At 42.8% G+C, this 25,955-nt stretch overlaps 2 protein-coding genes and 1 pseudogene across 4 annotated transcripts in view; 1 reads left to right on the top strand and 2 right to left on the bottom strand.

The window, feature by feature from the left end:
* The window catches only part of ZNF383 (zinc finger protein 383), an 83,516-nt gene extending 68,336 nt beyond the window's left edge, over positions 1 to 15,180 (bottom strand). Inside the window, exon 1 of the mRNA XM_054697119.1 lies at positions 15,140 to 15,180. The gene's annotated coding sequence lies outside the window, so the exon portion shown is untranslated. The remainder of the gene's footprint in view (positions 1 to 15,139) is intronic.
* LOC119250195 (zinc finger protein 829-like) overlaps positions 1,443 to 25,955 on the bottom strand; it is a 38,673-nt pseudogene continuing 14,160 nt past the window's right edge.
* Positions 18,892 to 25,955, top strand: part of ZNF568 (zinc finger protein 568) — a 35,904-nt gene continuing 28,840 nt past the window's right edge. For 2 of the 3 annotated variants that reach the window (XM_037517901.2, XM_054697099.1), the window contains exons 1-5: positions 18,892 to 19,022; positions 20,166 to 20,231; positions 21,912 to 22,310; positions 24,097 to 24,167; positions 25,779 to 25,905. In XM_037517901.2, coding sequence (XP_037373798.1) covers positions 22,235 to 22,310; positions 24,097 to 24,167; positions 25,779 to 25,905 — 274 coding nt within the window. In that variant the 5' untranslated portion in view covers positions 18,892 to 19,022; positions 20,166 to 20,231; positions 21,912 to 22,234. Of the gene's footprint in view, positions 19,023 to 19,259; positions 19,955 to 20,165; positions 20,232 to 21,911; positions 22,311 to 24,096; positions 24,168 to 25,778; positions 25,906 to 25,955 lie in introns of those variants that run through there. The other variant, XM_054697100.1, reaches the window with a different exon arrangement.

The raw sequence follows: 25,955 nt of genomic DNA, 5'->3' as shown, positions 1-25,955 counted from the left end.
CCAGTATATGTTTTGGGGGGAATATTTAAAAAGCCAATCAGAAAATAAGTTGCTCCTCAAATTGACGGGAAAAAGACAGCCCAGCAACAAAACATGGTAAAGTATCCCATTCCATGGAATGTTTACACAGCCTCTGATATGGATAAATTAAACTTTGCTTAGCAAAAAATAAATAAATAAACTATGTTTAGCAGACTTGAATGAGACGTTTTCCTGAGTGAAAAAAAAAAAAGGCAAAAAAGTGTGTAAAATATAGGCCTATTTTTTGCGAATCGGGGACAAAATGCTTTTTTGTGTTTATGAACAATAACCGCAGCTATATATCTTTGTGTATGCTTTTTATATGGAGTATAGAGGCTCATGCATTGGGTGGGTTATAGGCGAGTCAGAAAGAAATGAAAGACAAACTATGTCATTGAGCCAATTTATATCTCAAATGTGTGATTAAATAAATTGGAGAGAGGAGTTAAAACTCTACTAACGTGTTGGGATATTTATGGCTTATCATTAAAAGTGCAAGTTGAGGGCCTCCCCGGTGGCGCAGTGGTTGAGTGCTGGGTTGCGAAGCTGCCTGCAGCCTCTGCAGCCGGTTCGATCCCTGGCTGCTCCCCGGCCACCGGAGGAGGGTCCCACATGGCGAGCAGACCTCTCCTGCCGCCCGCTGCTCCCCTCAGCAGTGTACTTCGGTCCTTCTGCCTGCTCTGCTCCCCGCTCTGGCTCTGGTGAATTCTCTCACCCTCCCGCGCTTCTGACTGTACCCAGTGCATGTATAAACCAAACAAACAAACAAATAATAAATAAATAAATAAATAAATAAATAAGACATGCCTCTAGAAAATTAAAAAAAAAAAGGTGCAAGTTGAAAATAATGTATAGGAATCTACTTTATTAAAGCCCCTAAATGAGTATACATATGTGTATGTATGTTTATTATGAAAAAGAGAATTGTACGGAAGAAAATACTGGTGTCAACCTTGGTTATGCTGGTAAGGAAGGGGAATTTGGGCCTTGCAACTTTCTAGGTTGCCACTTTCCAAGATGGCACCCTGGCCTTTTGTTCTATGAGGCTCCATCTCAAACCTGAAGACTCCCAATAGAATGGAGAGGTTTCATTTACAACTCAAGCCAAATGCATAGAGCATTATTAACTTGGGGATGGGTTACATTACACTGTAAGCACACATTATAACTGGCATCCAAAGGAGAAGGGATACAGACCACTAAGATGGAAGTCAAGGGGACCAGCCTCTGTCGTGGTGCCCCTCTGCTCAGGAGCTTCCCCTGTAGCCTCGACTTGCAGGGACAGGATTCCCTGCTTCTCAGTGAAACTCTGCTGGCTTTTGCCCAAGATCTGGGCAACCATCAGGCCTGGAGTTCAGTGTCTCTCAAAGTGGCATAACAAGGCTCCTGTATTTATACTACTTATCAGGACCCCCATTTTTTTTAAGATTTATTTTATTTATTTATACAAGAAGCGGGGTACAGGCCAGAGTGCTAACTTCCCCAATGCAGGAACGTTTCACTCAGAACCCAAGGTCAAATGCATATAACCACAATGTGAATTTATTGAGGGGCATTCGCATTACAATAAGCATACAATTAAATTGCAGTTAGAGGCAAGGGAGCAAACCTCTTGGGAGACTGGTGACTCAGAATGGGCAGGGCCTGGTCTGCAGAGCTCCAGGTATTAGTCAACCTGCAAGGAGGAGAGGATGCCACCTCCCAGGGCTGAGTTCCCACAGCTCTCTCCACTCTGGAGATTTCAAGAACAAGGGCATGGTGTCTGCAGGCATCTCAGGTTACGTCAGCTTTGTTACCTATATTTATGCCACTTTTCAGAGACATAGTATCAGGATCACCTGTAAACTTTTATGCCATTTTATTCGTGTCCTCCTAAACAAGTGCTTGATAACCTAAATCTACTGTAATTATCCCCACCTTTCCATCAGTCAGGGTAATTACAATGGCAATACATGTAACATCTCCGATCATTTAGAATCATTAAAAGATTAATATTCATGACACCATGAGATTGCAGCAATTCAGTAACATCTATGGGATCTGCTTCTCATTCTAGTTATTTTGCTATTTCTACCATAGCTGTTATTTCTCCACTGGTCTTAAAACTCTCAAAGTCATACACCTTGGGTTGGAATCCACTTCTTCCAAACTCCTCTTAATGTTACGTTGGCCTTATCCCATGAATCACAAATGAGCTTAACAGCCTCTAAAATGGTGATTCCTCTCCAGACAGTTTGAATTACTTCACCCAGATTGATGAGAGGAATCACTATCTACAGCAGCTATAACCTACAAAATATATTGCTTAAACAGTAAGCCTTGAAAGTCTAAATGATCCTTTGACCCATGGGCTGCAGAATGAATGTGTTAAAACAGACACGAAAACATCACTCTTCTTGTACATTTCCTTCATAGTTATTGGGTGTCCAGATGCACTGTCAATGAAAAATAGTATTTTCAAGGGAACCTTTTTTTCCTGAGCAGTAGGTCTAAACAGTGGGTTCGAAACAGTCAGCAATCCAACAACAATCCATTGTTTGCATAACAATTTAAAACATTATAGTGGTACAAGTTTTTTTATGTGATACTGACTAGAGCCCAGGCACAGTGAATCCTGAGGCAAGCCATTCACAGTGCCCCGGTAGGGCTAAAGCGCTCCTACTCAGAATTACTGGGAATGTTGACTGAGTCCCTCATGGTTGAGTTTCTGTTCAGCAATTACAAAGGTGAAGGCTCAACTTCTTTGTCTTTACTCAGGAAATTGTTGACGATAATCGTAGTTTTAAGCCTGAACTGGAAATCTCCAAGAACTCAACCTAATACATAAATCAGTAAGAGATAGAAGGGACAGCAACAAAAAGTCTACTGCAGTAGTGAAGATGCTGTTGTTCCAAGGCTGAAGAAATGACCCTGGCTGCCTTCCACAGAAAGGAGAGTTATCCTGAATACCAGAATAGAGAGTAGGCTGAAAAAAACCCTGGATAACCAAGATTCATCTAGTAATAAGCCAGAGCCAGTTTCAGATAGTGATTGAATCTTCTGATTGGAACAGCAGCTCCTGGATTAGTTATGTCACCCTCCAAAATTTCAGATTGCCAGAAGAGAATGTGATCTTGGACTGGAGACAGTTCTGTCAGGGTTGGAGAGGTGTGGGGAAGGGCTGCATAAGAGGAAGAAGTGGTGGACAACACCTATTAAAGGCTACTTATAGGGTGACCGACTGCTCTGATTTTTTCCAGGACTCTCCCAGTTTTAGCACTGAAGGCCCCACATCCTGATAAAACCCTTCCTTGACGTACAAATTTCCAGTTTTTGGTAATGGGTACAAACGGTTGTAGGTAAACTACAAAACTGATAGGTGACTCAAAAAAGAAGAGGTGCCATATTACCACTTTTGGTGTGAAATGATTACAACATGGAATTTCTGCCTTCCAGACCGTCCCTGATGGCTTCTGACAACCACATGTGGTAGTTCACAGCAGTGAATTATGCCCTGGTGCATCACTCTAACTAAGCCAACTTAAGTGTCTAGCAATCAGGAACCTTAACAGTCTGACTTTGTGCCTGTCTCTTTAGTGCTTTAAATCAAAAAGTGACATGAGTATTGTGACAATGTTTTCTAAGAGTTTAGATAATGAAAAGGAGAATGATTGCATGACAAACATCAGCATGATCCAGACCAAAATCAGCTAAATCACTGTCATTTTAGTAACAGATGGAAGGACACATATAGATAGATAAGGGAGGTATCTAAACAAAACAGAATTTGGACAATACAGAGAACAGACTTTGGGGTTGAGTATGGTGGAAAAGCAGCTGTGAGGATCATAGAGTGACGGAATCTCCCAAGTCTGGGATGCCATGGCAAATAGGTCTAACTTAATGAAATGTTTTTCAGCTTCTCCACAGACACTAATGAATACAGCGGGGGTGGATGAATGAGGGCCCACCAAACACAGGCCAGCACACACATTATCATGGTTCCTTTGATTGTTCAGTGAAACTGAGTTCAGTTAATTTCCCTGATTCAGAGCCTGCAACTAAAATATCTGGTGAGCAAGCCAGAGGTGGAGTTTTGATGATCTTGGTCCCATACAGTGTAAAGTTGATTCAGATCTTGCCATTATCATTAGTTCTGTACAGTATGTGGAGTCACAATAACAACAAGAAGTTCCCCCTAGTTTGGGGGTAACCTGATTGGAAAAATAGTTTCAAATCACCATCTTCATACCTATTAAGATTTAAATGAAAACACAAAAAACAGATTATCTCTTCAAAATGCAAACTAGACTTTGTTCACCTATCTGCATATGTAGCAGACAACGCAAATGTAATTTGGGTAACTCCACTCAGTCCCGAAACTTCTTATCAGTGAAAATTAGTCTCCTCTAATTTGGGAGATGAAGATGAGAATGGAGAAAACAGCTGTAGTAAATTAAAATTTATATGCTGCTTCTTCAGAACTGTTTAACAGTCTGGTTAAACAGAGCCTTTTCAATTTCCTGACTAAAGCTGCAACTTAGGAGGTAGCCAAGTTAATTTTCACACATTCAAATTAGCAATACTTTAATGCTATTTCCCCTGAGACTAGCTTCTGATGACATCCAAACATCAAAGTGCTTTAAAATGATGGGCAGGGTCTTTCTGGTGCAGCGGGTTGAGCGCTGCGCTGTGAAGCTGTCTGCAACCTCTGCAGCGCAGGTTTAATCCCCAGCAGGCCAGGGAGATTCCCACATGGCACGGCAGACCTCTCCTGTCTCGTCCACTGCTCCCCTCAGCAGTGTATTTCGTTCCTTCTGCCTGTTCCGCTCCCTGCTCTGTCTCTAGTGAATTCTCTCACCCTCCTGCACCTCTGGCCTGTACCCCCGTGCTTGTATAAATAAATCAATCTTTAAAAAATAATAAAATGATGGGCATTTCATACAAGGTTAGCTAGGATGAATCTGTACATACAAAAGATCCAACAAACAGCCACTCTTCTAAATTTGGCCTGTCAGATACACAGTGGGCAGGCATTTATGAAGAAGCTGGAAATTAATTCCTAGCTAAAAATCCTAAGTATCCCACAATCAAATATTTTTGTTGAGAAGCTATTTACATTGACGTCATTACACTGAGGACAACAGGGAATAGTATAATGTGAGTTTGGTAAGAGCAGAACTCCCAGTGAAAATGATTTTATCACTACATACAAGTATAGAAGGGTGTCCAAAAGGCCACGGGAAGTTCAGAGACACTGGCTACTTTGCAAACAGTAAAGACATTCCAGGACCTCCCTGGTGGCGTGAGGGGTTAAGCACAGCACTGTGAAGCTATCCACAGCCTCTGCAGCTTAAGTTCAATCCCAGGCTGGCCAGAGAGCTACCCACATGGTGCAGCAGACCTCTGCTGTCTCACCTGCTGCTCCCCTCACCAATGTATTTCAGTCAGCCTGCCTGTTCTGTTCTGCACTATGTCTCTGGTGAATCCTCACACCCCTCCGCACCTCTGACCTGTACCCCTGTTCTTGTATGCATAAATAAATCTTTAAGAAAAACGTCATTCCAATGTATTATTACATAGAAAGATAGAAACCACTGTTGACCCAGCATGAACACCAACTCCGAGTCTTCACACCCTAAGACAGGGTCCCCTGAGTTTTCACACTAAATCCTTAAGTCCTCAGGAGACTAGATGTGCTCATTTTTAAAGGAACAGTGCCTTGAGATGACAGTCAACCACAGGAAAGATGACTGACACCTTATTAGAGTATACTGAAACAGCACGATAACAGGTTACGAGAGAGCATGCTGCATGTCATGATTACACTAAATTAGGATTTTTAGCTAGGAATTAAGGGTAAGTTGTAATAATCTGAGAGCAGTCACTGAAGGTAGACTATTTGGCAGGCTTACAAACATCCTTTATTTTTTTGTGTTCTCTATATCTTTTCTATGAGAAAATCTAGTTTTACAAAGGGAAAAAGAGCTGCTTTCAAGAACAAAGTTACAATTCTGCCAAGAATTAAAATATAGCCTATGTAACACAATTTACAAAGTACTACTGGCAAAAGCACAATTCTCTAAAACTAGAGCACAAGCTACTATAAACACAATTATATAGTCAAGAAGGAGTAGGCAATAACAGGGAAGGAACTGCTGTATAAATAGCACTGAGAGACTCACTCTTTTGGGGGAAAAGGGAGGTTTAATTTAAACCTCAAATTCTCACTTTAAAGTGTAAACTTGCAGATATATCAGAAAAGAGTGTTAACAATGTTCTACAGATTAATATATATTGACACCTACGAATGTGACTTTACATGGGAATAGGTCTTGGTGGATGTAATCAAGTTAAGATGAGGTCACGATGGAGAGTCCTAACCCAGTATGATGGGTGGCTTTATAAGAAGAGGACAGATACGCAGGGAGATGCAATGTGAAGATGGAGGCAGAGATTAGAGTGACGCAGCAACAAGCCAGAAGTCACCAGAAGCTAGAAGGGAATGGGACAGATTCTTCCCTGACTCCTCAGAAGGACTCAACTCTACCAACTCTGATTTTGTATTCCAAGGCTCCAAAACTAGAAGGAAATTAATTGCAGCTCTTTTAAGTCACACAGTTTTGTGAAATGCAGTAGCCCTAAAAATTTATTACACAGGGAAGCCTTCAATCATGCATTATCTGTGTTTTCCTCTTTTTTTTTGTTTTTTGTTTTTCACTAGCTGATTTTTAAAATATTATTATAGAGGGCCTCCCCAGTGGCGCAGCGGTTGAGCGCTGGGTTGCAAAGCTGCCCGCAGCCTCTGCAGCACCAGTTCGATCCCCGGCTGCTCCCCGGCCACCGGAGGAGGGTCCCACATGGCGCGCAGACCTCTCCTGCTGCCCGCTGCTCCCCTCAGCAGTGTACTTCGGTCCTTCTGCCTGCTCTGCTCTCCGCTCTGGCTCTGGTGAATTCTCTCACCTTCCCGCGCTTCTGACTGTACCCAATGCTTGTATAAATAAATAAGTAAACAAATCTTAAAAAAAAAAATATATATATATATTATTATAGAGATTATCCAATGCTAACAGTCAACTAGTATGAATTCCTTCATGGCTACTGAGGTCTGAGCGACTACCAAAGGCCTTTCCACATTCCTTACAGTCGGAGGGTTTCTCACCAATATGAATTCGTTGATGTCTAGTAAGGTTTGAGCCTTTATTAAAGGCCTTTCCACATTCACTACATTCATAAGGTTTTTCATCTGTATGGAATCTCTGGTGCTGAATAAGTTCTGAACTCTGAATAAAGGTCTTTCCACATTCTTTACATTGAGTTTCTTGCCAGCATGAATTCTGTGATGGTTAGTTAAGTGTTGAAGCACTACTAAAGGCCTTTCCACACTCCTTACACTCATATGGCTTCTCACCAGTGTGCATTCTCTGATGCTGAATAAGCCTTGAGTGCTGAGTAAAGGCCTTTCCACACTCCTTACACTCATAAGGCTTCTCAACAGTATGAATTCTCAGATGTGGAAAAAGTTGTGAACTCTTAGTAAAAGCTTTTCCATATACTTTACATTCATAGGGTTTTTCACCTGTGTGAATTCTCTGATGATCATTAAGGTTAGAGAAATAATTAAAGGCCTTTCCACATTCCTTACACTAATGGGGTTTCTCACCAGTGTGAATCCTCTGATGCTGAGAAAAATATGAACTACAACTAAAAGCCTTGCCACATTCCTAATATTCATAGGGTTTTTCTCCAGTGTGAATCCTCTGATGTCGAGTCACAAGTGAGCCACGACTAAAGGATTTCCCACACTCCTTACATTCATAGAGTTTTTCTGCAGAGTGAATTTTCTGATGTTGAATAAACTGTGAGTTCTGATTAAAGGTCTTTCCACATATCTTACATTCACAAGGTTTCTCTTCATTAAAAGATTTTTGATGTGGAGTAAGAAATGTGGGCCGAATGAAAGTGGACATATCCTTATGGGAAAGTATTACTTGACTTAAATGTCTCTTCTTTAAAGATAATATCTTGGTCTCACACATTGATTCCAGATCTGGAAGAAAATAAAAAGGTATATAATATTCATTTAGCTTCTAAAAAAGAAATGGGAAGACTGAGCTATACATAATAACTGGTGAGAAAAATGCTCAGAGAATTCTCAAATACGGCCAACCAATTTTTTTTTTAATATAGGCATGTTTTATTTATTTGTTTGTTTGTTTGTTTATACATGCACTGGGTACAGTCAGAAGCACAGGAGGGTGAGAGAATTCACCAGAGCCAGAGCGGGGAGCAGAGCAGGCAGAAGGACCGAAGTACACTGCTGAGGGGAGCAGCGGGCGGCAGGAGAGGTCTGCGCGCCATGTGGGACCCTCCTCTGGTGGCCGGGGAGCGCCAGGGATAGAACCGCCGCCGAGGCCGCAGGCAGCTTCACAACCCAGAGCTCAACCGCTGCGCCACCAGGGAGGCACACGGCCAACCAATTTTTAAAATTGATTAAGAAGAGCACAGCAGGGCCTCCCCGGTGGCGCAGCGGTTGACCGCTGGGTTGCGAAGCTGCCCGCGGCCTCTGTGGCGCCGGTTCGATCCCCGGCTGCTCCCCGGCCACCGGAGGAGGGTCCCACATGGCGCACAGACCTCTCCTGCCGCCCGCTGCTCCCCTCAGCAGTGTACTTCGGTCCTTCTGCCTGCTCTGCTTCCCTCTCTGGCTCTGGTGAATTCTCTCACCCTCCAGTGCTTCTGACTGTACCCAGTGCATGTATAAACAAAACAAACAAACAAACAAATTAATTAAAAAAACATGCCTCTATTAAAAAAAAAAAAAAAGGCAATAGAGAACATTGAAATAGATGACATATCTAATCCTAAAATTTTCATGTGAATCAGAATCATCTGAGACTTTGGTGACTATATGCTGCTTGGCACCATCATCCACATTACACAGTGATTCCAGTCATGTATATATACACACATAAACATACATAGGATATAATGCTGTGTTGTATAAATTGTGATTAACATTAGGCTTACATCAAAGAATTACTGAAGAACGGATGTGTGGAAATGCATAAAGAGATAGTCAGCAACTCTGCAAAGGGTGTGTTGTTGGTAAATTCATGCCAGGCACAGGCTGCAGCAAATCTAAGGTACTGAATGCAATTATCCAAAATAAAAGCTCTTCTGTGAATTAAAATTTGAATTGTAGTCGGAGGTTCACTGAAAAGTTTGCCTTGGAATTCTGTTATGTTGAATTTGGGAGAGAGAAATGGAACCTTCAAGTCATGGCACTATGAAGGGATGCAGCTTGAGTGTGACAAGCACATAGGGAACTCCCTGTCAACATTTCTCGCTCTTCTGTGTCTACCAATGACCATGAAAATGCTGCAAGTATTGATCTAGTGAGCAACTATAGTTTTAATAAAAACGCATAACTTTGGCCTCCCGGGTGGCACAAGGGGTTAAGCACAGCATTGTGAAGCTATCTGCAGTCAGTACAGCACGAGTTTGATCCCTGGCTAGGGAGCTACCCACATGGCGCAGCAAACCTATCCTGTCTCGCCCACTACTCCCCTCAACAGTGTATTTCATTAGATCTGCCTGTTCTGCTCCCTACTCTGTCTCTGGTGAATCCTCTCACCGCCCCCCACCCCACACACACACCTCTGGCCTGTGCCCCAGTTCTTGTACATATAAATTTTTTTTAAAAAGGCATAACTTGTGTTAATAATGATAGATTATACATATGAATTTACTGTTGCTTGTTTATGAATCCACAGGAAAATTACAGTAAAAGCTTAACAAGGGTAGAGGAAAAACCCACTACTACCAAGGAAGAGAAACTGTAGCAATAAAATGGGAGCTAGAAACTGAATAAATCGGTGGCAAGTGACTCTGTAGACCAGAGAAACTCAACTGAGCCTACAATGGTTCAGTTTCACAGACTGATTCATGGTGCAGATCCCCACAAATACGTAAGAACTGAAGGCACCAGGCACTTCTGCATGGCACACAGAGAATGCTGAAAAGTGAAGATTGAGTTCAAAGATTATTCACGAGGCCCCCAAAGGCCCCCTTTTACATAGAAGAAAGATTACACTTCTCCAATCTCACAAAAAACTAGATAGGTAGAAAATGAGAGCAGAAAGAATCAGACAGGAGTTCCAGCCACAGCTCTGGGCAGGGGTAATGAACTGAGAACATAGGATTAACATAAAATACACACAGTTCTGATATAGTAAAGAACATGCCTTGTCTTTGTTCCCAGTTCCTGGCAATCTCTGAATTAAAAGGTCTGTTTCTCACAAATTCCTTTTTCACACCTGACCATAAACTGAAGATTATAAGTTTAAGGTTGGCCACTCATTCCTATATAGTAAACCCCCATTGAAATACTCAAAGTGTAGACTAAGGGGAAGCTCCATCCTTGGTGACCAGATCTATGTACTGAGGTGACACACCCTGACTCCAAAGCAACAGAATCTCCTAGACCCAGGTCCCTCTTACCTAGTTGTTCTCTGCATCCTTGGTATAAATGCTAGAGTTAAGTAGTGCATTCACGAGTTGTATAAGTCATTCTAACGAACTGTCATTCAAACAATTATCACTGAAGCCCTGACTTTATATTCAGTCAAGCAGAACTGTGGGTAACCTAAGGATCCCACTTGCAGCTGGTGTCTAAGGGTAGACTTGTTGGGTACCTTGCCCTTAAACTTCTGGAATCTGATGTTAATTCCTACTAAGCAGACTTGATTAACTTGGTGTCAGAGGATTGGTAACTCAGCAAACTAGCATTTCAAGGTTACACGTGTAACCTGGTAAGACACTCCTCCAAAAAAGAACTAGAAAGGGTCAGGAGATGCATGAAAAGCTTCTCAGCATCACTCATCAATAGGGAAATGTAAACTAAAAACGATGATGAGAAATCACCTATCACTTTTAGGAGGTCTATGATCAAAAGAATAAGATAAAAAATGAAAAACAAAAAGTGTTGGAGAGAATATTGAAAAATTGCAACCCTTTACACTATTAGTGGGAATGCAAAAATGGTGTAGCCTCTATGGAAAACACTATGGAAGACACACAAACACACACACACACACACACACACACACACACACACACACACGAGAGGCCATGACCTGGCTTGCCAGGGAGCAGGGAGTCTGCGAGCCCATTGCTCCACAAGTCAAGGCAGCTCCAAGCCTGGTGCTATGTCTGAGAACCTCTGCACTTATTTCGTAGGCTTCCTGTCTCTTTCTTGTATAGCCTTCTATCCCGACTATACTCGGTCCCTAAAGCTGCCAGAGGGGGACTAGGAGGAGCTAGCCATAAAGTGAGCTGGTATGGTTCGAGAAGTTCTATGGCCATGAGGACTAAAGTGTGGGCAGATCCGTTTGGCGGAACTGAGCAGGCGGTCAGCAGCTCTGATTATGAAAGCAGACGTCCCCGCGCTTTAGGTCCTGCAGCATCACAAAGCTCCTGGCTTCAGAAGAACACCCTAAGAACGAGCACTGCACACAAGGATTCATAGTCTCCGGAGCTCTCAAAAGAACCCCAGAACAAATCTCACTATTAAGAAGGTTTTCATGGGGCCTCCCTGGTGGCGCAAGGTGTTAAGATGCAACCTATGAAGGTATCTGCAGCAAGAGTTTGATCCCCAGCCAGGGAGCAACCTACATGGTGCAGCAGACCTCTTCTGACTCACCCGCTGCTCCCCTCAGCAGTTTGTTTCAGTCATTCTGCCTGTTCTGCTCCCCACTGTCTCTGGTGAATCCTCTCACCCCCACACCTCTGGCCTGTACCCTAGTTCTTATATGAATAAATAAATCTTTTTTTTTTAAAGATTTATTTATTTATTTATACAAGCACTGGGTACAGTCAGAAGCGCAGGAGGGTGAGAGAATTCACCAGAGACAGAGCAGGGAGCAGAACAGACAGACTGATGAAATATACTGCTGAGGGGAGCAGCGGGCGGCAGGAGAGGTCTGCGTGCCATGTGGGACCCTCACCCAGTGGCCAGGGATCGAACTGGTGCTGCAGAGGCTGCAGGCAGCTTTGCAAGCCAGCGCTCAACCACTGCGCCACTGGGGAAGCCCACATAAATAAATCTTTAAAAAAAAAAGTTTTCATTATTCAATTTATTTCTAAAAATGACACTCCTGCATTCAACTATGTCTGGAGATCTACTTATTATTCAGCCTTTACTATTTACCCAATGGAGCTGTGATACAAATCAAGGAAACTAGCAGACTTGAGAAGAATCAAGTCTGTTCTCTCTTTCCAATAGGAAATTTCAGTAAAAACCACGAGGCTGAGCAGCCTCATAGGGGCTCTTTGAGAATGTTAAAGCTTGTCCTTGAGTACAAAGCACCTTGTACTGGGCCTCCCCTGATGGTGCAGGCGGCTGAACACCGCACTGTAAAGCTGTCCACAGCCTCTGCCATGACGGTTCGATCCCAGCTGGCCAGTGAGGGTCCCACATGGAGTGGCAGACCTCTCCTGTCTCGCCTGCTGCTCCCCTCAGCAGTGTATTTCGTCAGTCTGCCTATTCTGTCCCCGCTCTGTCACTGGTGGATCCTCTCACCCTCCCGCGCATCTGGCCCATACCCTGGTTCTTGTATAAATAAATAAATAAATCTTTAAAAAAAAAAAAAAAAAAAAAAGCACCTTGTACTTTTAAAGCATAAACACTTTGGCTTAACTATCTTGTTGAAGGTTGCTGCATGCTGGAAAGTAGATATATCCGAAGCAAGTAGTCAGGACAGGATGCATGCAGAGAGAAATCAAACTGGATTAACAGAAGTCAAAATGTGCACATTATTTACTGATTTATTTTTTACTCCAGAAAAATAAAATTATAAAAATAGAACTACCATATGATCTATCAACTCTCCTTCTGGATATTTATCCAAAAGAGTCGAAATCAGGATATGGAAGTGATGTTAGCATTTCTGTGTTCACTGCAGCACCATTCACAATAGCCAGCATCTAGCAGTCTCTCTGTACAAATTTTTCAAAATCAAGTATTTTTAAAAGACTCAATATTTTTATTTTTTTTTAATTTTTTAAAGATTTATTTATTTATACAAGCACTGGGTACAGTCAGAAGCGCGGGAGAGGGAGAGAATTCACCAGAGCCAGAGCGGGGAGCAGAGCAGGCAGAAGGACAGAAGTACACTGCTGAGGGGAGCAGCGGGCGGCAGGAGAGGTCTGTGCGCCATGTGGGACCCTCCTCCGGTGGTCGGGGAGCAGCCAGGGATCGAACCTGTGCTGCAGAGGCTGCGGACAGCTTCACAATCCAGCGCTCAACAGCTGCGCCACTGGGGAGGCCCAAGACTCAATATTTTTAAATGTTAATTCCCCAGAAACCGGCATATAAATTCATTTTAATGTCAGTCAAAATGCAAGTTTATGTGTTTATGTCAATCAGCATTCTAAAATTTATATGAATAAAGTACAAAGGGCTAAGAAGGAGAGTTTGTTCTAACAGATAACAGACTTATTACATGTTACACAGTATTATTTTAATGTGGTTTGATAAAGGATAAACAATGGAAAGGAACAAAGTCTCGAGTCAGACTCACAGCTATAAGAACACATGGTTTATGTCAAAAGTGACCTTAAAAAGAGTGGGAAAAGGACAGCCATTTGGATTAACACTTCTGGGTCAACTGGATATGCACATGGGGGAAAAAAATGAAATTTGGTAATTCCCTGACCCTTCACACTACATACAAATATCACTTCAGGAAACTGTAGGTTTAAATGTAAAAGGTGGAAATAACGGTCTCTTAAATATAATACAGGAAATATCCTCATGACTTTGGGATAGGCAATAATTTCCATTCAGCATGCAAAAAAGCCACTACTATAAAGGTAAAGATAAATAACACTGACTACAGTAAAATTAATAACATCAAAAGGCAACTTAAGTAAATAGATCATCTATAGATGATCGAAGATATCTACAAAGAGTTTGCTTAAGTACATCTTCAAATCAATAAGAAAAAAGATGACTCGATAAATTTAGCCAAGAAGCTTAAAACATAGAGGTCCCAGAACATCCCCAGCCCTCTCCCTCACACACACCAAAATGACTAAAATTAAAAGGGTTAGCAGAACTGAGAACTGACAGGAATGCAGAGCAACGGCAACTTTCAGACTGTTTGTAAAAAAGTATAAGCTGGTAGTAATGCTTGGGAAAGCTGGCATTACCTATTAAGGCTGAACATACACACATAACCTATTACCCAGCAATTCCGTTCTTAATTATATATCCCAAAGAAATGTGTACATACGTGTACCAAAATATATGTACAAGAATGTTCACCACAGTACTATGTGTAATAGCTAAAACCTGGAAAACCAGTCAACTGTCAATAGTAGAAAGGACACTTAATTTGTAATAATAAATAATATATAATACACAACATACCAACAGAATGGAATACAACAAACCAATAAGAATGAATATCAACTATGTGCAGTACCAAGATGTATGGCAAACAGAACACTGAGCAAGAACTAGAAGTCTAGATGGTATTTATTTGTGGGAAAAACAAAGAGGCTAATGATTGGGAATGGGCAGAGAAGGGGACCGTGGGTGGTAATCATTTCCTAATTGCCTGCAGTGATAGTTACATGGATACATTCATTTGCACAATTCATCAAATCATACAACTGTAATTATTTAGCTATCTATGTGGGTTGTATTTGAATTTTAAAAAGGAAAAATGAATCAAATGCTTGCTGGATCAAAGAATAAATTGCTAAATCCAAGCAAAATTGGTTAACGAAGTTACCAAATAATTGGAAAGTAGATAAAACCAACTAGTACAGGAAGAGAAAATTCTCTCTCTCTCCCCCTCTCTCTTTTCTAGGGTGGGAATAGTTACAATAGGTACACAAATCTAAATGCAGCAGATACTATGAAGGGGTGAAATCTAAAATATAGGGAGAATAACTACACTGGAAATGAAGAGGGCGTATACTTGCTACATAGAACTGAGAAGAAAATAGGAGAGAAAAAAGCAAGATAGCTTATAAAGCTGCAGCCTTGGGTCTTTTGGGAAAGCTTCCTGACAACATCTTGTAAATGATACCTTCTCAGGGTTTTGCTTCTGCCCTGTCACCTCTCACTTACCTGAACACAGGCCTCTTGTCAGCTCTCTGCCAACCATCCAGGGCTCTTTTCCCTGTTTCAATAAGGAGATCACGGCTGGTTTAGAATAGGAAAGTTCTGCTGACAAGAAAAGACATGGGACATGGTTATGCTGTGAGAATCCCAGACAGCAGATCTAGTCGCTTACAGATCAAGATGTGCCACCCTGGGAAGGACCAGAGAGAGATGAAGATGAGACTTGGGCCACAACCACCTGGAGCTGCCCACTCTCACTCCTTTCCTTCCAACTCAAATCATTCCTTGGGAACAGCTAGCTGTTACTTGAGACAAGTAATTCACCATGAAGATAGGAGACATTTCCGAGGGAAAATTCTGAATTAGGGAGGACAGTTATCCTTACCCACGGAAACCAGGTTGCTGAAATTCTCCAATATCACTTCTCTGTATAAATTCATCTGACCAGAGTCCAGGCACTCCCATTCCTCCTGAGAGAAGTTCACAGACACATCCCTGAACATCATTGACCCCTGAAACGACAAACATGCTTTCACAACGGAAGGAGAGGGGAAAGAGATGGTAGTAGAGGAGACCGGTAGAGGGCTCTACAAAAAAGGACAGAAATCACGAAGCAAACTGAAAGGGCGGAACCCTGTCATGTCAGCAGAAGACGAACCCTGTGTACTGAGCACGCACAGGACTGCGCAACAGAGACTTTTCCAACAAGATGAAACAGCAAAAGCAAGCATATATCGCAATGCCTGGCCACAGTAAAGTCTACATGACTATGAGCTCTTTCCCCTTTTCATTACCCTTTAAGTCCCAAGAAAGGAAAAATATGAGACTTTAAAAAACATCTTTCGATATATTTTGGAGTAGAACTATAGAATATCAAGGAAAAAACAACTTTCCAACAGCTCCCAGGATGAAAACACGTATCACATGAAATTCTTAGGAATCAGAATAGCAATATCCTTCTCAACAGCACTATTTGAAATAAGAAAATAAAGTGATTCCTTTAATATACAAAGGAAAATGAATTCTGCCATAGAATTCTAGGTCCAGACCAAGCTAGTAATATTAGTTGATCCTTGAACAACATGGGTCTGAACTGTGCAGTCCACCTGTACGTGGATTTTTTTTTTTTATATACTGGAAACGTTTTTATGATTTGCAACAATTTGAGAAAACTTGCAGATAAATGATGTACTCTTGAAATATTGAAAAAAATTTTTAAGTTAGGTATTTCACAAATGCATAAAATACAGGGAGGTAATACTGTTTTACAACTTACTACCATAAAATATATACAAACCTATTATAAAAAATTGAAACTTTTCAAAGTTTACAGCACACATATGATTATAGACTATGAGTCAGTAACAGACAATGTAAGAACAAAATGGGTAAAAGATTTGAACAGGCATGTCACAAAAGTACCCCTAATAATAAACATATGAAAAGATGTTGAATCTCATTACTAAATCATGAAAATCCAAATGTACTTATGTGTATAACATTTATGGATTTCAAAGTCTGACACAATTGATGTGAAGAAAAATATAAACCATAACTCATTCATGCAAAACATGTCTGAAAAATTGATGTCAAAGGTCATTTGATAACATGAGAGAATGACCTTTTTTAGCAAAAATGGACAGTATAAAAATGAAACAAAGAGTGATTTAACTTTGGAAAAATAATAAAAATACATCAAAATATCAATATTAGTTATTTTTCTTGGTAATTTTGTTTTTCTGAACTCTTTAGAATCATCATGCTTTTAAAATGGTAATATTGCATTTAAAAAATGAGAAAAATCAGCAAACAGAAGTGGAGCTATCTGCCAAATAAATAAACATCAGATATGGTGGGGGAGAAATAGGGCTTTAATACCAGGCTGGACTATCCTTTTCTCCAACGGACAAATTACAGGAAACTATAATCTAATGATATACACACACACACACACACACACACACACACACACGCACTTTTTTATTTTTTAAAGATTTATTTATTTATACAGAACTGGGGTATAGGCCAGATACAAGGGAGGGTGAGAGGATTCACCAGAGACAGAGTGGGGAGCAGAACAGGCAGACTGACTGAAAACACTGCTGAGGGGAGCAGCAGGCGAAATAGCAGAGGTCTGCCGCACCATGTGAGGAGCTCCCTGGCCAGCCAGCCAGGAATCGAACTGGTGCTACAAAGGCTGCAGACAGCTTCATAACATTGCACTCAACCAGCTGCACCACCGGGGAGGCCCACACACGTTTAATTGCATGAACATCAGTTTACAACACTGTATAGATTTCAGAAAGTACTTTTTTTTTTAAAGATTTATTTCATTTATTTATGCATACGAGAGCTGGGGTGCAGGCCAGACACGCAGAGGGTGAGAGGATTCACCAGAGACAGAGTGGGGAGCAGAACAGAGTAGGCAGGAGAGTGGGGAGCAGAACAGAGTAGGCAGCAGAGTGGAGAGCAAAACAGGAGCAGCAGTGGCTGCTGATAGCTACATAGTGCTGAGACTTAACCCCTTGCACCACCAGGGAGACCCTCCAGGAAATGCATTTTCTCACCAAACCCGCCACCAAATGCCCAATCATCATCCACCACTAAGCAATCCTACGCATTCCCTTCCCTCTCCTTCCCATCTGGTAACCACCATTCTGCTGTCACATGACATATCGTTATCAAGCAAAAACTGTCAGCAGAAGGTAAGCAAAGAAGAAATCCCAACACACCTTGATCATTGCTTGCAGAAATTGATCATGCACTCTTCCCTTCTCTTCTGGAGACCTCACCCGCAGGACAGAACTGGGAGAAGAGAAAATAATCGTGTGACCAGATTTTCTTTGTTGCTCAGAGGACCCAGCCCCAACCATGCACGCCCCACCCCCTGACTCCCGCCCCGCCACAAACACAGGGACTGGAGATCAGCGGAAAACAGCGCATCAAGCCACCACCCCGTGCCTGAGGGCTATAATTTGACCAAATCTCAGAGAGATTTCCTAGGGACCAAGTCCTGGAGTCACGATCGCACGAAGCGGCAGAAGCCCCACACTCCATCTATACACAGTCGGGCACAATCAGACTTAAACCAGGGGACACGAACTCCACACCCGCACACAGTTACAGTTAGTTACAGGGTGAAACTCACACCCCCACCACGGACACACGGTCGCAAACGCCCCCCAGTGTCGCAGAGCCATCACCAAACCGCACGGGACGCCCAGTCACAGCCCGCACCCGTGTCCGCACCCGGGTCGCAGCGTCTCCGCCTCTCACAGCCCCTCACAGCGCCTCCCCTCTTCATGCTGCTCCACCCGCCCAGACCCGGGAGCCAGCTGCGTCTGGGCTCCGGCCTCCTCAGCCTCGGGCTTCCCGGGGTACCTCCTCGGGGACCCACGATCTCTCACCTCGCGAATCTAACGGTCCCGCCAGTGCTGACGAAACGCACGAGTTCTCGCGAGAAGAGCGCGGAGCCACTGGCCCTCTGGGAAATGTAGTCCCTGCAGGAGCCACGGCCGCGTCCCCTCAGAGCCCCGCTCGCGCCCACCCGAAACCACCGCTCCGGCAACTCTCAGCGTCAAGCCGGGTCGCCGAGGGGTGAGTCCCCGCAGCCCCGGGCGTCCGGGTCGAGCCTTCGGCACCCACTCGGCCCATCCCCACCTCCACGCTGCTAACGCGAACGGAGCTCAGGACGGAAGTGGGGGCCGGAAGTGGACCCCGGCCGCGGAGCCTTCTGGGAGGCGGTGCGGCGCCTGGGAGTGTCCGTCGGGAGGCGGGCGCGGAGGGATGGTTCCGAGACACCCGCGCCCGGCCTGGGCTTTCCTGCCTATAGCCTTACCCCAGCCCCCCTGAGAAGTGCGCTGAAGGCGCCTTTGGGAGTTTCCGGCAGGTGACGCTGCCGCCACGCGGCGTGGGGAGGGCTCGCGCTGTGCGGGCGGAGCCTCCGCGGAGCCTGGGGGGTCCCGGGTCGCCGCGGTGTGGAGGGCTGGCCGCGGAGTACGCCCCGCAGAGAGGGTTGGAGTGTGAGTGTGTGTGTGTGTGTGAGATTTATGACCTGGGGCGGGGGGTGGGGGAAGGGGGGTGATCCTGTAGCTGTGGTCCTGGTGTGTGTGAGTGTTGGGGGGTGTGGTTGTGTGTGGAGTAATTGTGGTGGGATGTGCGATCCTGATGTCCGTGGTGCGAGTGTGTTGAGCCCTGTGGTGCTTTCTGGGTGCTCGTCCTGAGAGATGGGTGGTGAGGTGTTTGTGATCGTCATATGTATCGTGATTCTAATCTTAATCGAGTCGACTTCTGTGTAGCTTTTGGTGTAGTTGGTAACTCTGTGTTTGGTTTTAAGTGACCCTCTTTCCCCTCTGGCCACCCCTTCTTAGTCTCCTTTGCTCCCTCCCCCTCACCCCTAGCAGTTCTTGACTCTGTTCCGTTGCTTTTCAGTTTTCCTTGGTGATCTTTACCAGATCCATTATCTCAAAATCTTATGGTTTGCTTCTCTTATTATATGTACTAGTTCGTTATGGTCATGATCATTAATGCTGCCGAACAAGTCTCCCCTAAACTCAGTGGTATGCCACAACAAGCATTTATTCTCATGGTCACAGATTTGCATGTTGACTGTGTTCTGTTGACTTAGGCCAGGCTGCAGATCTTCTCCACATGTGTTCTTTCTGTGGTTCAGACTAAAAGGACAGTAGTTACTAGGACTTGTTTTCTAATGGTGGATCACCAGAGCACAAAACAGATCATAAAACATCCCTAAAAGTCTGCTCCCAAATATATTAACATCACATGAGCCAAAGCAGCTCACATGACTAAGCTTAACATCAGGTAAGCCCACGATAGGATGGTCAAAGTTACAAGGCAAAGAATATGAATGTATAAGCCTACCTACCACATTGTGAAACATGCTTCTTTATCCTGATAAATGCTTTTTAGTCCAAGTTCTCTTTTGTCTGATAATACTGCTTTTCAGGTTTTGTTATTGTATTTCCAGGAATGTCTTTTTCTAATCCCTTCCCTTTATATCTTTATGCTGCAGGTCTGTCGCTTTTAAACAGGATACGCTGGACATCCCCACCCCCCAGACTGTTTATTATTTTAATAGGTAAGTTTCATTTATTTACATTTATTGTGATTGCTGATAGAATGTTTTATTTTCTATTTATTACACCTTTTTTATTGTGAAGGTTTGCCTTTCCCTTTTTCTCTGCACTGCTTTAGTTCTATTCTTATCCTGCAACATGCATACTGAACAAAATTTAAGACTTTAGAACACTTAAACTCCAAACTACCCACACATTTCTGGGTTATTCTTATCTGATATATTACTTTTTTCTAATTTTAAATGCCCCAAATTAGTAATGGTAGTTCATATGTATATGTATGTATTTATGGTAAAATATAGATAACTTATAAAATTTACAATCTTAATACCTGCACTCTGTGTTGGCTGCAGCATTATTCACAGTAACCAAGTAATGGAAGCATCCATCCATCAACAGATAACTGGGTAAAGAATATATGTTATATACATAAATGGAATATTAGCCTTAAGAAGGAAATCCCGCCATCTCTGACACCATGAATGAACCTTAAGGTGATAATACTAACAGAAACAGTGCTGCGTCTTAATCCCCTGTGTCACCAGGGAGGCCCTACTTTTTCCTTTTTTGACCATCATGCTGTTTTTCATAGTGACTATACCAGTCGATCGACATTTTTTGAGCACCTATTATCAGTGGCAAAAACAATTAGGAAAAAAAATCTCAGTTTTCATGGAATTCATTTGAGTGGTTGGACAGAGGATATTTATGATAAATTATACAGTGTTTTAGTGACACTTGCCATGGGGGAAAAATATAAATCATATGAGAGATATTGGGGATATATCCCAAGTACAGCACGTTGGAAAATTTATTATGACTGCACGTTTAATTATCTTTATTATATAAGGTAAGGATTAGTCTACTCTCTGTATATTATTTTATAACCTTTACCTAGTAAATGCTGCTAACTGATGCTAAATTAACATTTCTTAATAGCCATTTTATTCATTCAGCCAATATTAATGACATGGGTATAATTCTCATCTCAAGTGAAGAGCATTGGAATGCTAACTGCAATTCTGTTTAAGCTCAATTGCCAAGATAGGTAGGAAGTGAACAGCTTGACTTCTCATGCAACTATCTTTTATTGTACCACTGGGGTCGCTATAAATTTGAGTGTTGTTTTGTTTTTTGGCTCAGCTTTGCCTGTCACTGTGTTTGGCCTATACCTTTATGACCACAGAAAGTATTTGAGTTTTCCTCCGGACGCCTGCTCTCTCTGCATCCAGCATTGCTGGTCCATGATTCTAGGGAGTGAATTACAAGCAAGGAAGCTAATGGTTTGAAATTGTGTTAGTTATCTCTTTCTGTTTAACAGATAAACGCAACATTTAGTGGATTAAACCATAATAAATATAATATCACAGTTTATGTGGAAACAGGGTGTTACTTAGCTGGGTAATCTGGCTCAGATATTTCATGAACTTGCAGCCAAGCTGTCAACAGGGCTTCATCATCTAAAGGCTAGACTGGAGCTGGACGACTTGCTTCCAAGGTGGCGAGCAAGTTAGTGTTGGCTGCCAGCAGGAGCCTCCCTGGTTAGGTGTCTTCACTGCACGGCAGCTGACTTCCCTCAAAGTCCATGATGCAGAAACGCACAACACAAAAGCCACAGTCTCTTTTATGACCTAACCTTGGAAGTCACACTCCATTTCTGCAATATCCTGTTGATTTTACAGGTCAACTCTATTCCATGTGGAAGGAGTGAACAAAAATCTTGAAGATCAGAAAGCAGTGATTATTGGGGCTGGTTACCATAAGATTCTAGTGAGAAAACGTGAGATAAATTGGACTTATGTCATAAACCCACAGGTCCTTGGTCTACAAAGCCAGGTCTGTGATGTGAGTGGAAAAGAATCCTGAAAAGCAAGTATCTAGCATGGAAGAAGACCTCCTGACCTAGCCTCTCCTGGAGGCTGAAGAATCCAAGACAAAGTGTCCCCTGGAATTGTTCAACCCACAGCCCCTCTTTACCCTTTCAACCAGAGCAGGCAAGGCCTGAATGACATCACGGTTGTCAGAGATCAGCGCTGACTGTGTGACAATGGAACATTTAACCCAGATGATGGAAAGAAGAGGTGAGATGGCTCACAGGTGGGCAGAACTTAGAAGATGGAGGCTGTACATTCAGGGCCAGGGAGTAAAGAGAGTTAGGAAGTTCATTACCCCTACTCAGAAAGTTCACATGGGTGTTATTGGCTATAGAGAGTAGACATTTGTTTTTTATTTTATTCACGTGACTATTGTTTGCTTTCCTCTAAATAAATTTTAAGGTAGTTTCATTTTAGGTCCTCCCTGGTGGCGCAGGGGTTAAAGTCAGCACTATCCCACTGTCCGGAGCCACTGCCCATTGAGTTCCTGCCAGATGAGTTCGATCCCCAGCCAGGGAGCTGACCCGTATAAGGCCCCAGACCTCTCCTGTCTCCACGGCTGCTCCCCTCAGCAGTGCATTTCAGTAGATCCAACCGCCTATTCTGCTCCCCACTCTACCTCTATGCGTCCTCGCACCTCTGACCTACACCCCAGTTCTATGCATAAATAAATAAAAATATACCTTAAAAAAGAAAAAAGGTAGTTTCATTTTTTCTAAATACATCTAGATTTTTAAAGTGCTGTTAAGTATATAACCATAAATTAAAGTTTCCTGTACTGTCCCTTCGCATCCTGTTCCCACTCCCCAAAAGCAAACACTTTGAACACTGTTTTACTGGTATTTTGGTCTTTGGCACCACTTCTCAGAATAATATGCTCATCCTGCTAGTGCTGGCTTTCTTAGTTGTCTTATTTTGTATTGATTTTTGACAATGGAGATAAGGATTTGTATGTTTTCTACCTGATTTGTATGTTTTCTTCGCTTCCTCACCATCACCTCACCGCCACACCCCACCCACTCTTCTTGACTTCTTTCAAATTGGTATTTTGTTGGAAGTTGAGTTTGGACAAAAGCAAGATCTGTCTGCATTTTCTTTTGGACTAGTCACCTTCCCAGGGAAAAGTCCTAGACTTTGCTAAAACTCTTGCTTTTGAGAAGCAAACAAAGGAAGAAATGGGGAAAAAGAACTTTGCTTTTCCTATAACATCTTTCACTTCATTTCCTTATTTTCTCTACATGCTTCAACCCCACCTAAGAGGTCTCTGTTTTCAGCTGCACCCCAAACCTCTGCCTGCAGTAGTACCTAGTGCCTCCATCCTTGAGCCTTTCTGTCATGGTTTCTCCAGCCTGCACTCCTCCTATCCCCCACTTTCGCTTCAGCTTTCCCTGGTTAGATTCCAGTCACCTATGTGGTCTCCAGCCTCCAAGCATTTGTTGACATTTTATCTCTGTAGTCTTCTGTCCTCTTTGTCCTGTGCTGCTTGACCTCCTCTATCCCTTTACCTTCACTTTGGTTGAGTTTAGGAAAGAACAAAAATAAATGCAAATATTCAGTCTCCCTTTTTTAATCTATAGCTCCTGAGTTTTTTAAGGTAAAAAAGAAATTGGTTAATTTATTCTAAAATGTCATTAGAATCATGATTAAAGTCTTTTCCAAATTCTTTATACTGTTTCATAAATGATTTAACTCTTAAATCCTTGTGATATTTATTATTATGTTCTTAAGATAAATTTCCTATTAGAAATAAAATAGCAGGATCCTAGGAAGATGCTGTATTGTCAGTAGATACACTGGGCATTCTGCACATGGCCTCCAGAAACACCCATCAGACCCCATGTCTGAATAGTCATTTGTGTCCATTTCAGTGGTTCACATTTCTCAGTGCTCTGAGGATCATTCTAAGGGAACATATAACCAAATGGTAGTGAAGATTTCCATATGCCTTTGCCTGGAGCTCTGAAGTAAATCTGTTTCCTTTCTCTTCCCTTAGCTTGGAATTCTCAGGACTCTGGCCTTGTCAAGGAAGAAGACGATATGACCACTCTCCCAGCACCTCCACATGTTCGTCAACCCAGAGGCGCCTACACCTATGTTTTCTTCTAAGACTTTTATAGCCCAGACATTTAGATCTTTGATTGTTCCCTGCAAGTGTCTTGAAATACAATTGGATTTTTAAAATTTGTCTTATATCCTGCAATCTTGCTGAAGTTATTTGTTAGATCTCACTGAATTTTACTGAAACCTTAGATTTACTTTGTACAAAATCATGCCATCTGCAAATGCAGGCAGCTTTCTCTCCTTTCTACTCTGGGTGCCTTTTATTTCCTTTTCAGACAGATTTGATGACAAATTCTCACTCCTTTCATTTTCAACTACATAGTGGATATTCTCTTTGGAAGTGCTAGAGAAACTTCAGATTTTGCACATTCAGGTTTTTATACCTCTCCTCCCTGTCCTACTTCTCTTTCTTCCCCACTTTCTCCTTGTTCCCTTTCTCACTAGAACACACAATAACTGAGTTAGTTAATGGGAGTCATGTCTAACTTTCCATCTGTCACAGCCCGGTATAAGTCAGTGACCACCACACCCAGCTGCCTGCAATTATTATCTATCAAGATGATAAATTCCTAAGTTTTATGACTCAGAAATCAACATACACTTAACGGATATTTCTGTGGTGTATTTTCCCCTACACTATAATACGAAGTTAGAAAAATATGAAGACTTGAGACCTCTCTGGTGTCTTAGGAGTTAAGTCTCAGCACCATCACCACGACAGCCTGAGTTTGATCCCTGGCCCTGGAGCTGACCCACATGGCGCAGCAGACCTCTCCTATCTCGCGTACTGCTCCCCTCAGCAGTGTATTTCAGTAGATCTTTCTGTTCTGCTCCCTACTCTGTCTCTGGTGAATACTCTCATCCCTCTGCACATCTCTGGCCTACACCCCAGTTCTTTTTTTTAAAAGATTTATTTATTTATGCATACAAGAGCTGGGGTACAGGCCAGAGATGCAGGGGGTGAGAGGATCACCAGAGACAGTGGGGAACAGAACAGTCAGACTGATTGAAACACACTGCTGAGGGGAGCAGCGGGCAAGACAGGAGAGGTCTGCTTTGCTATGTGGGTTGCTCCCTGACCGGCTAGAGATCGAACTCAGGCTGCAGAGGCTACGGATTGCTTCATATTGCAGTGCTTAACCCCCTGCGCCACCAGGTAGGTCCCCACCCCAGTTCTTTACACACACACACACACACACACACACACACAAGACTTGATACAGGGCCTGGTGGCACAGTGGTTGAGCGCTGAGCTGCGAAGCTGCCCACAGCCTCTGCAGCACCAGTTGGATCCCCGGCTGCCAGCAAGGGTCCCACATGGCGCGCAGACCTCTCCTGCTGCGCCCACTGCTCCCCTCAGTGTATTTCAGTCCATCTGCCTGTTCTCCCTGCTCTGGCTCTGGTGAATTCTCCTACCCTCCCGTGCTTCTGACTGTACCCTGTGCTTATATAAATAAATAAATCTTTAAAAAAAATTAAAAAAAAAAAACCAAACACTTGATACACAGTGTTTAATGAACTCTGATCTCTAGTTACTAGCTAAAAGAGTTCTTATATATTTAGACTCTAACATCTAGTTTTTATTTCAAATTAATTAGGGTTGTGTTTTTACAGGGAATAGTGACATTTAAGGATGTTGCTGTGGACATCACCCAGGAAGAATGGCAGCAGATGAAACCTGCTCAGAGAAATCTGTACCGGGATGTGATGCTGGAGAACTATAGCAACCTAGTCATCGTGGGTAAGGGCGACTTTGCAGTTAATGCATAGAGTTCGTTCTGATTTTAAGCT

Source organism: Talpa occidentalis, unplaced genomic scaffold, assembly GCF_014898055.3.
Source record: "Talpa occidentalis isolate TD23 unplaced genomic scaffold, MPIMG_talOcc4v2.1 talOcc4.17, whole genome shotgun sequence".
Taxonomy (NCBI): Eukaryota; Metazoa; Chordata; class Mammalia; order Eulipotyphla; family Talpidae; genus Talpa; species Talpa occidentalis.
This window is presented reverse-complemented; position numbering and strand designations above follow the sequence as displayed.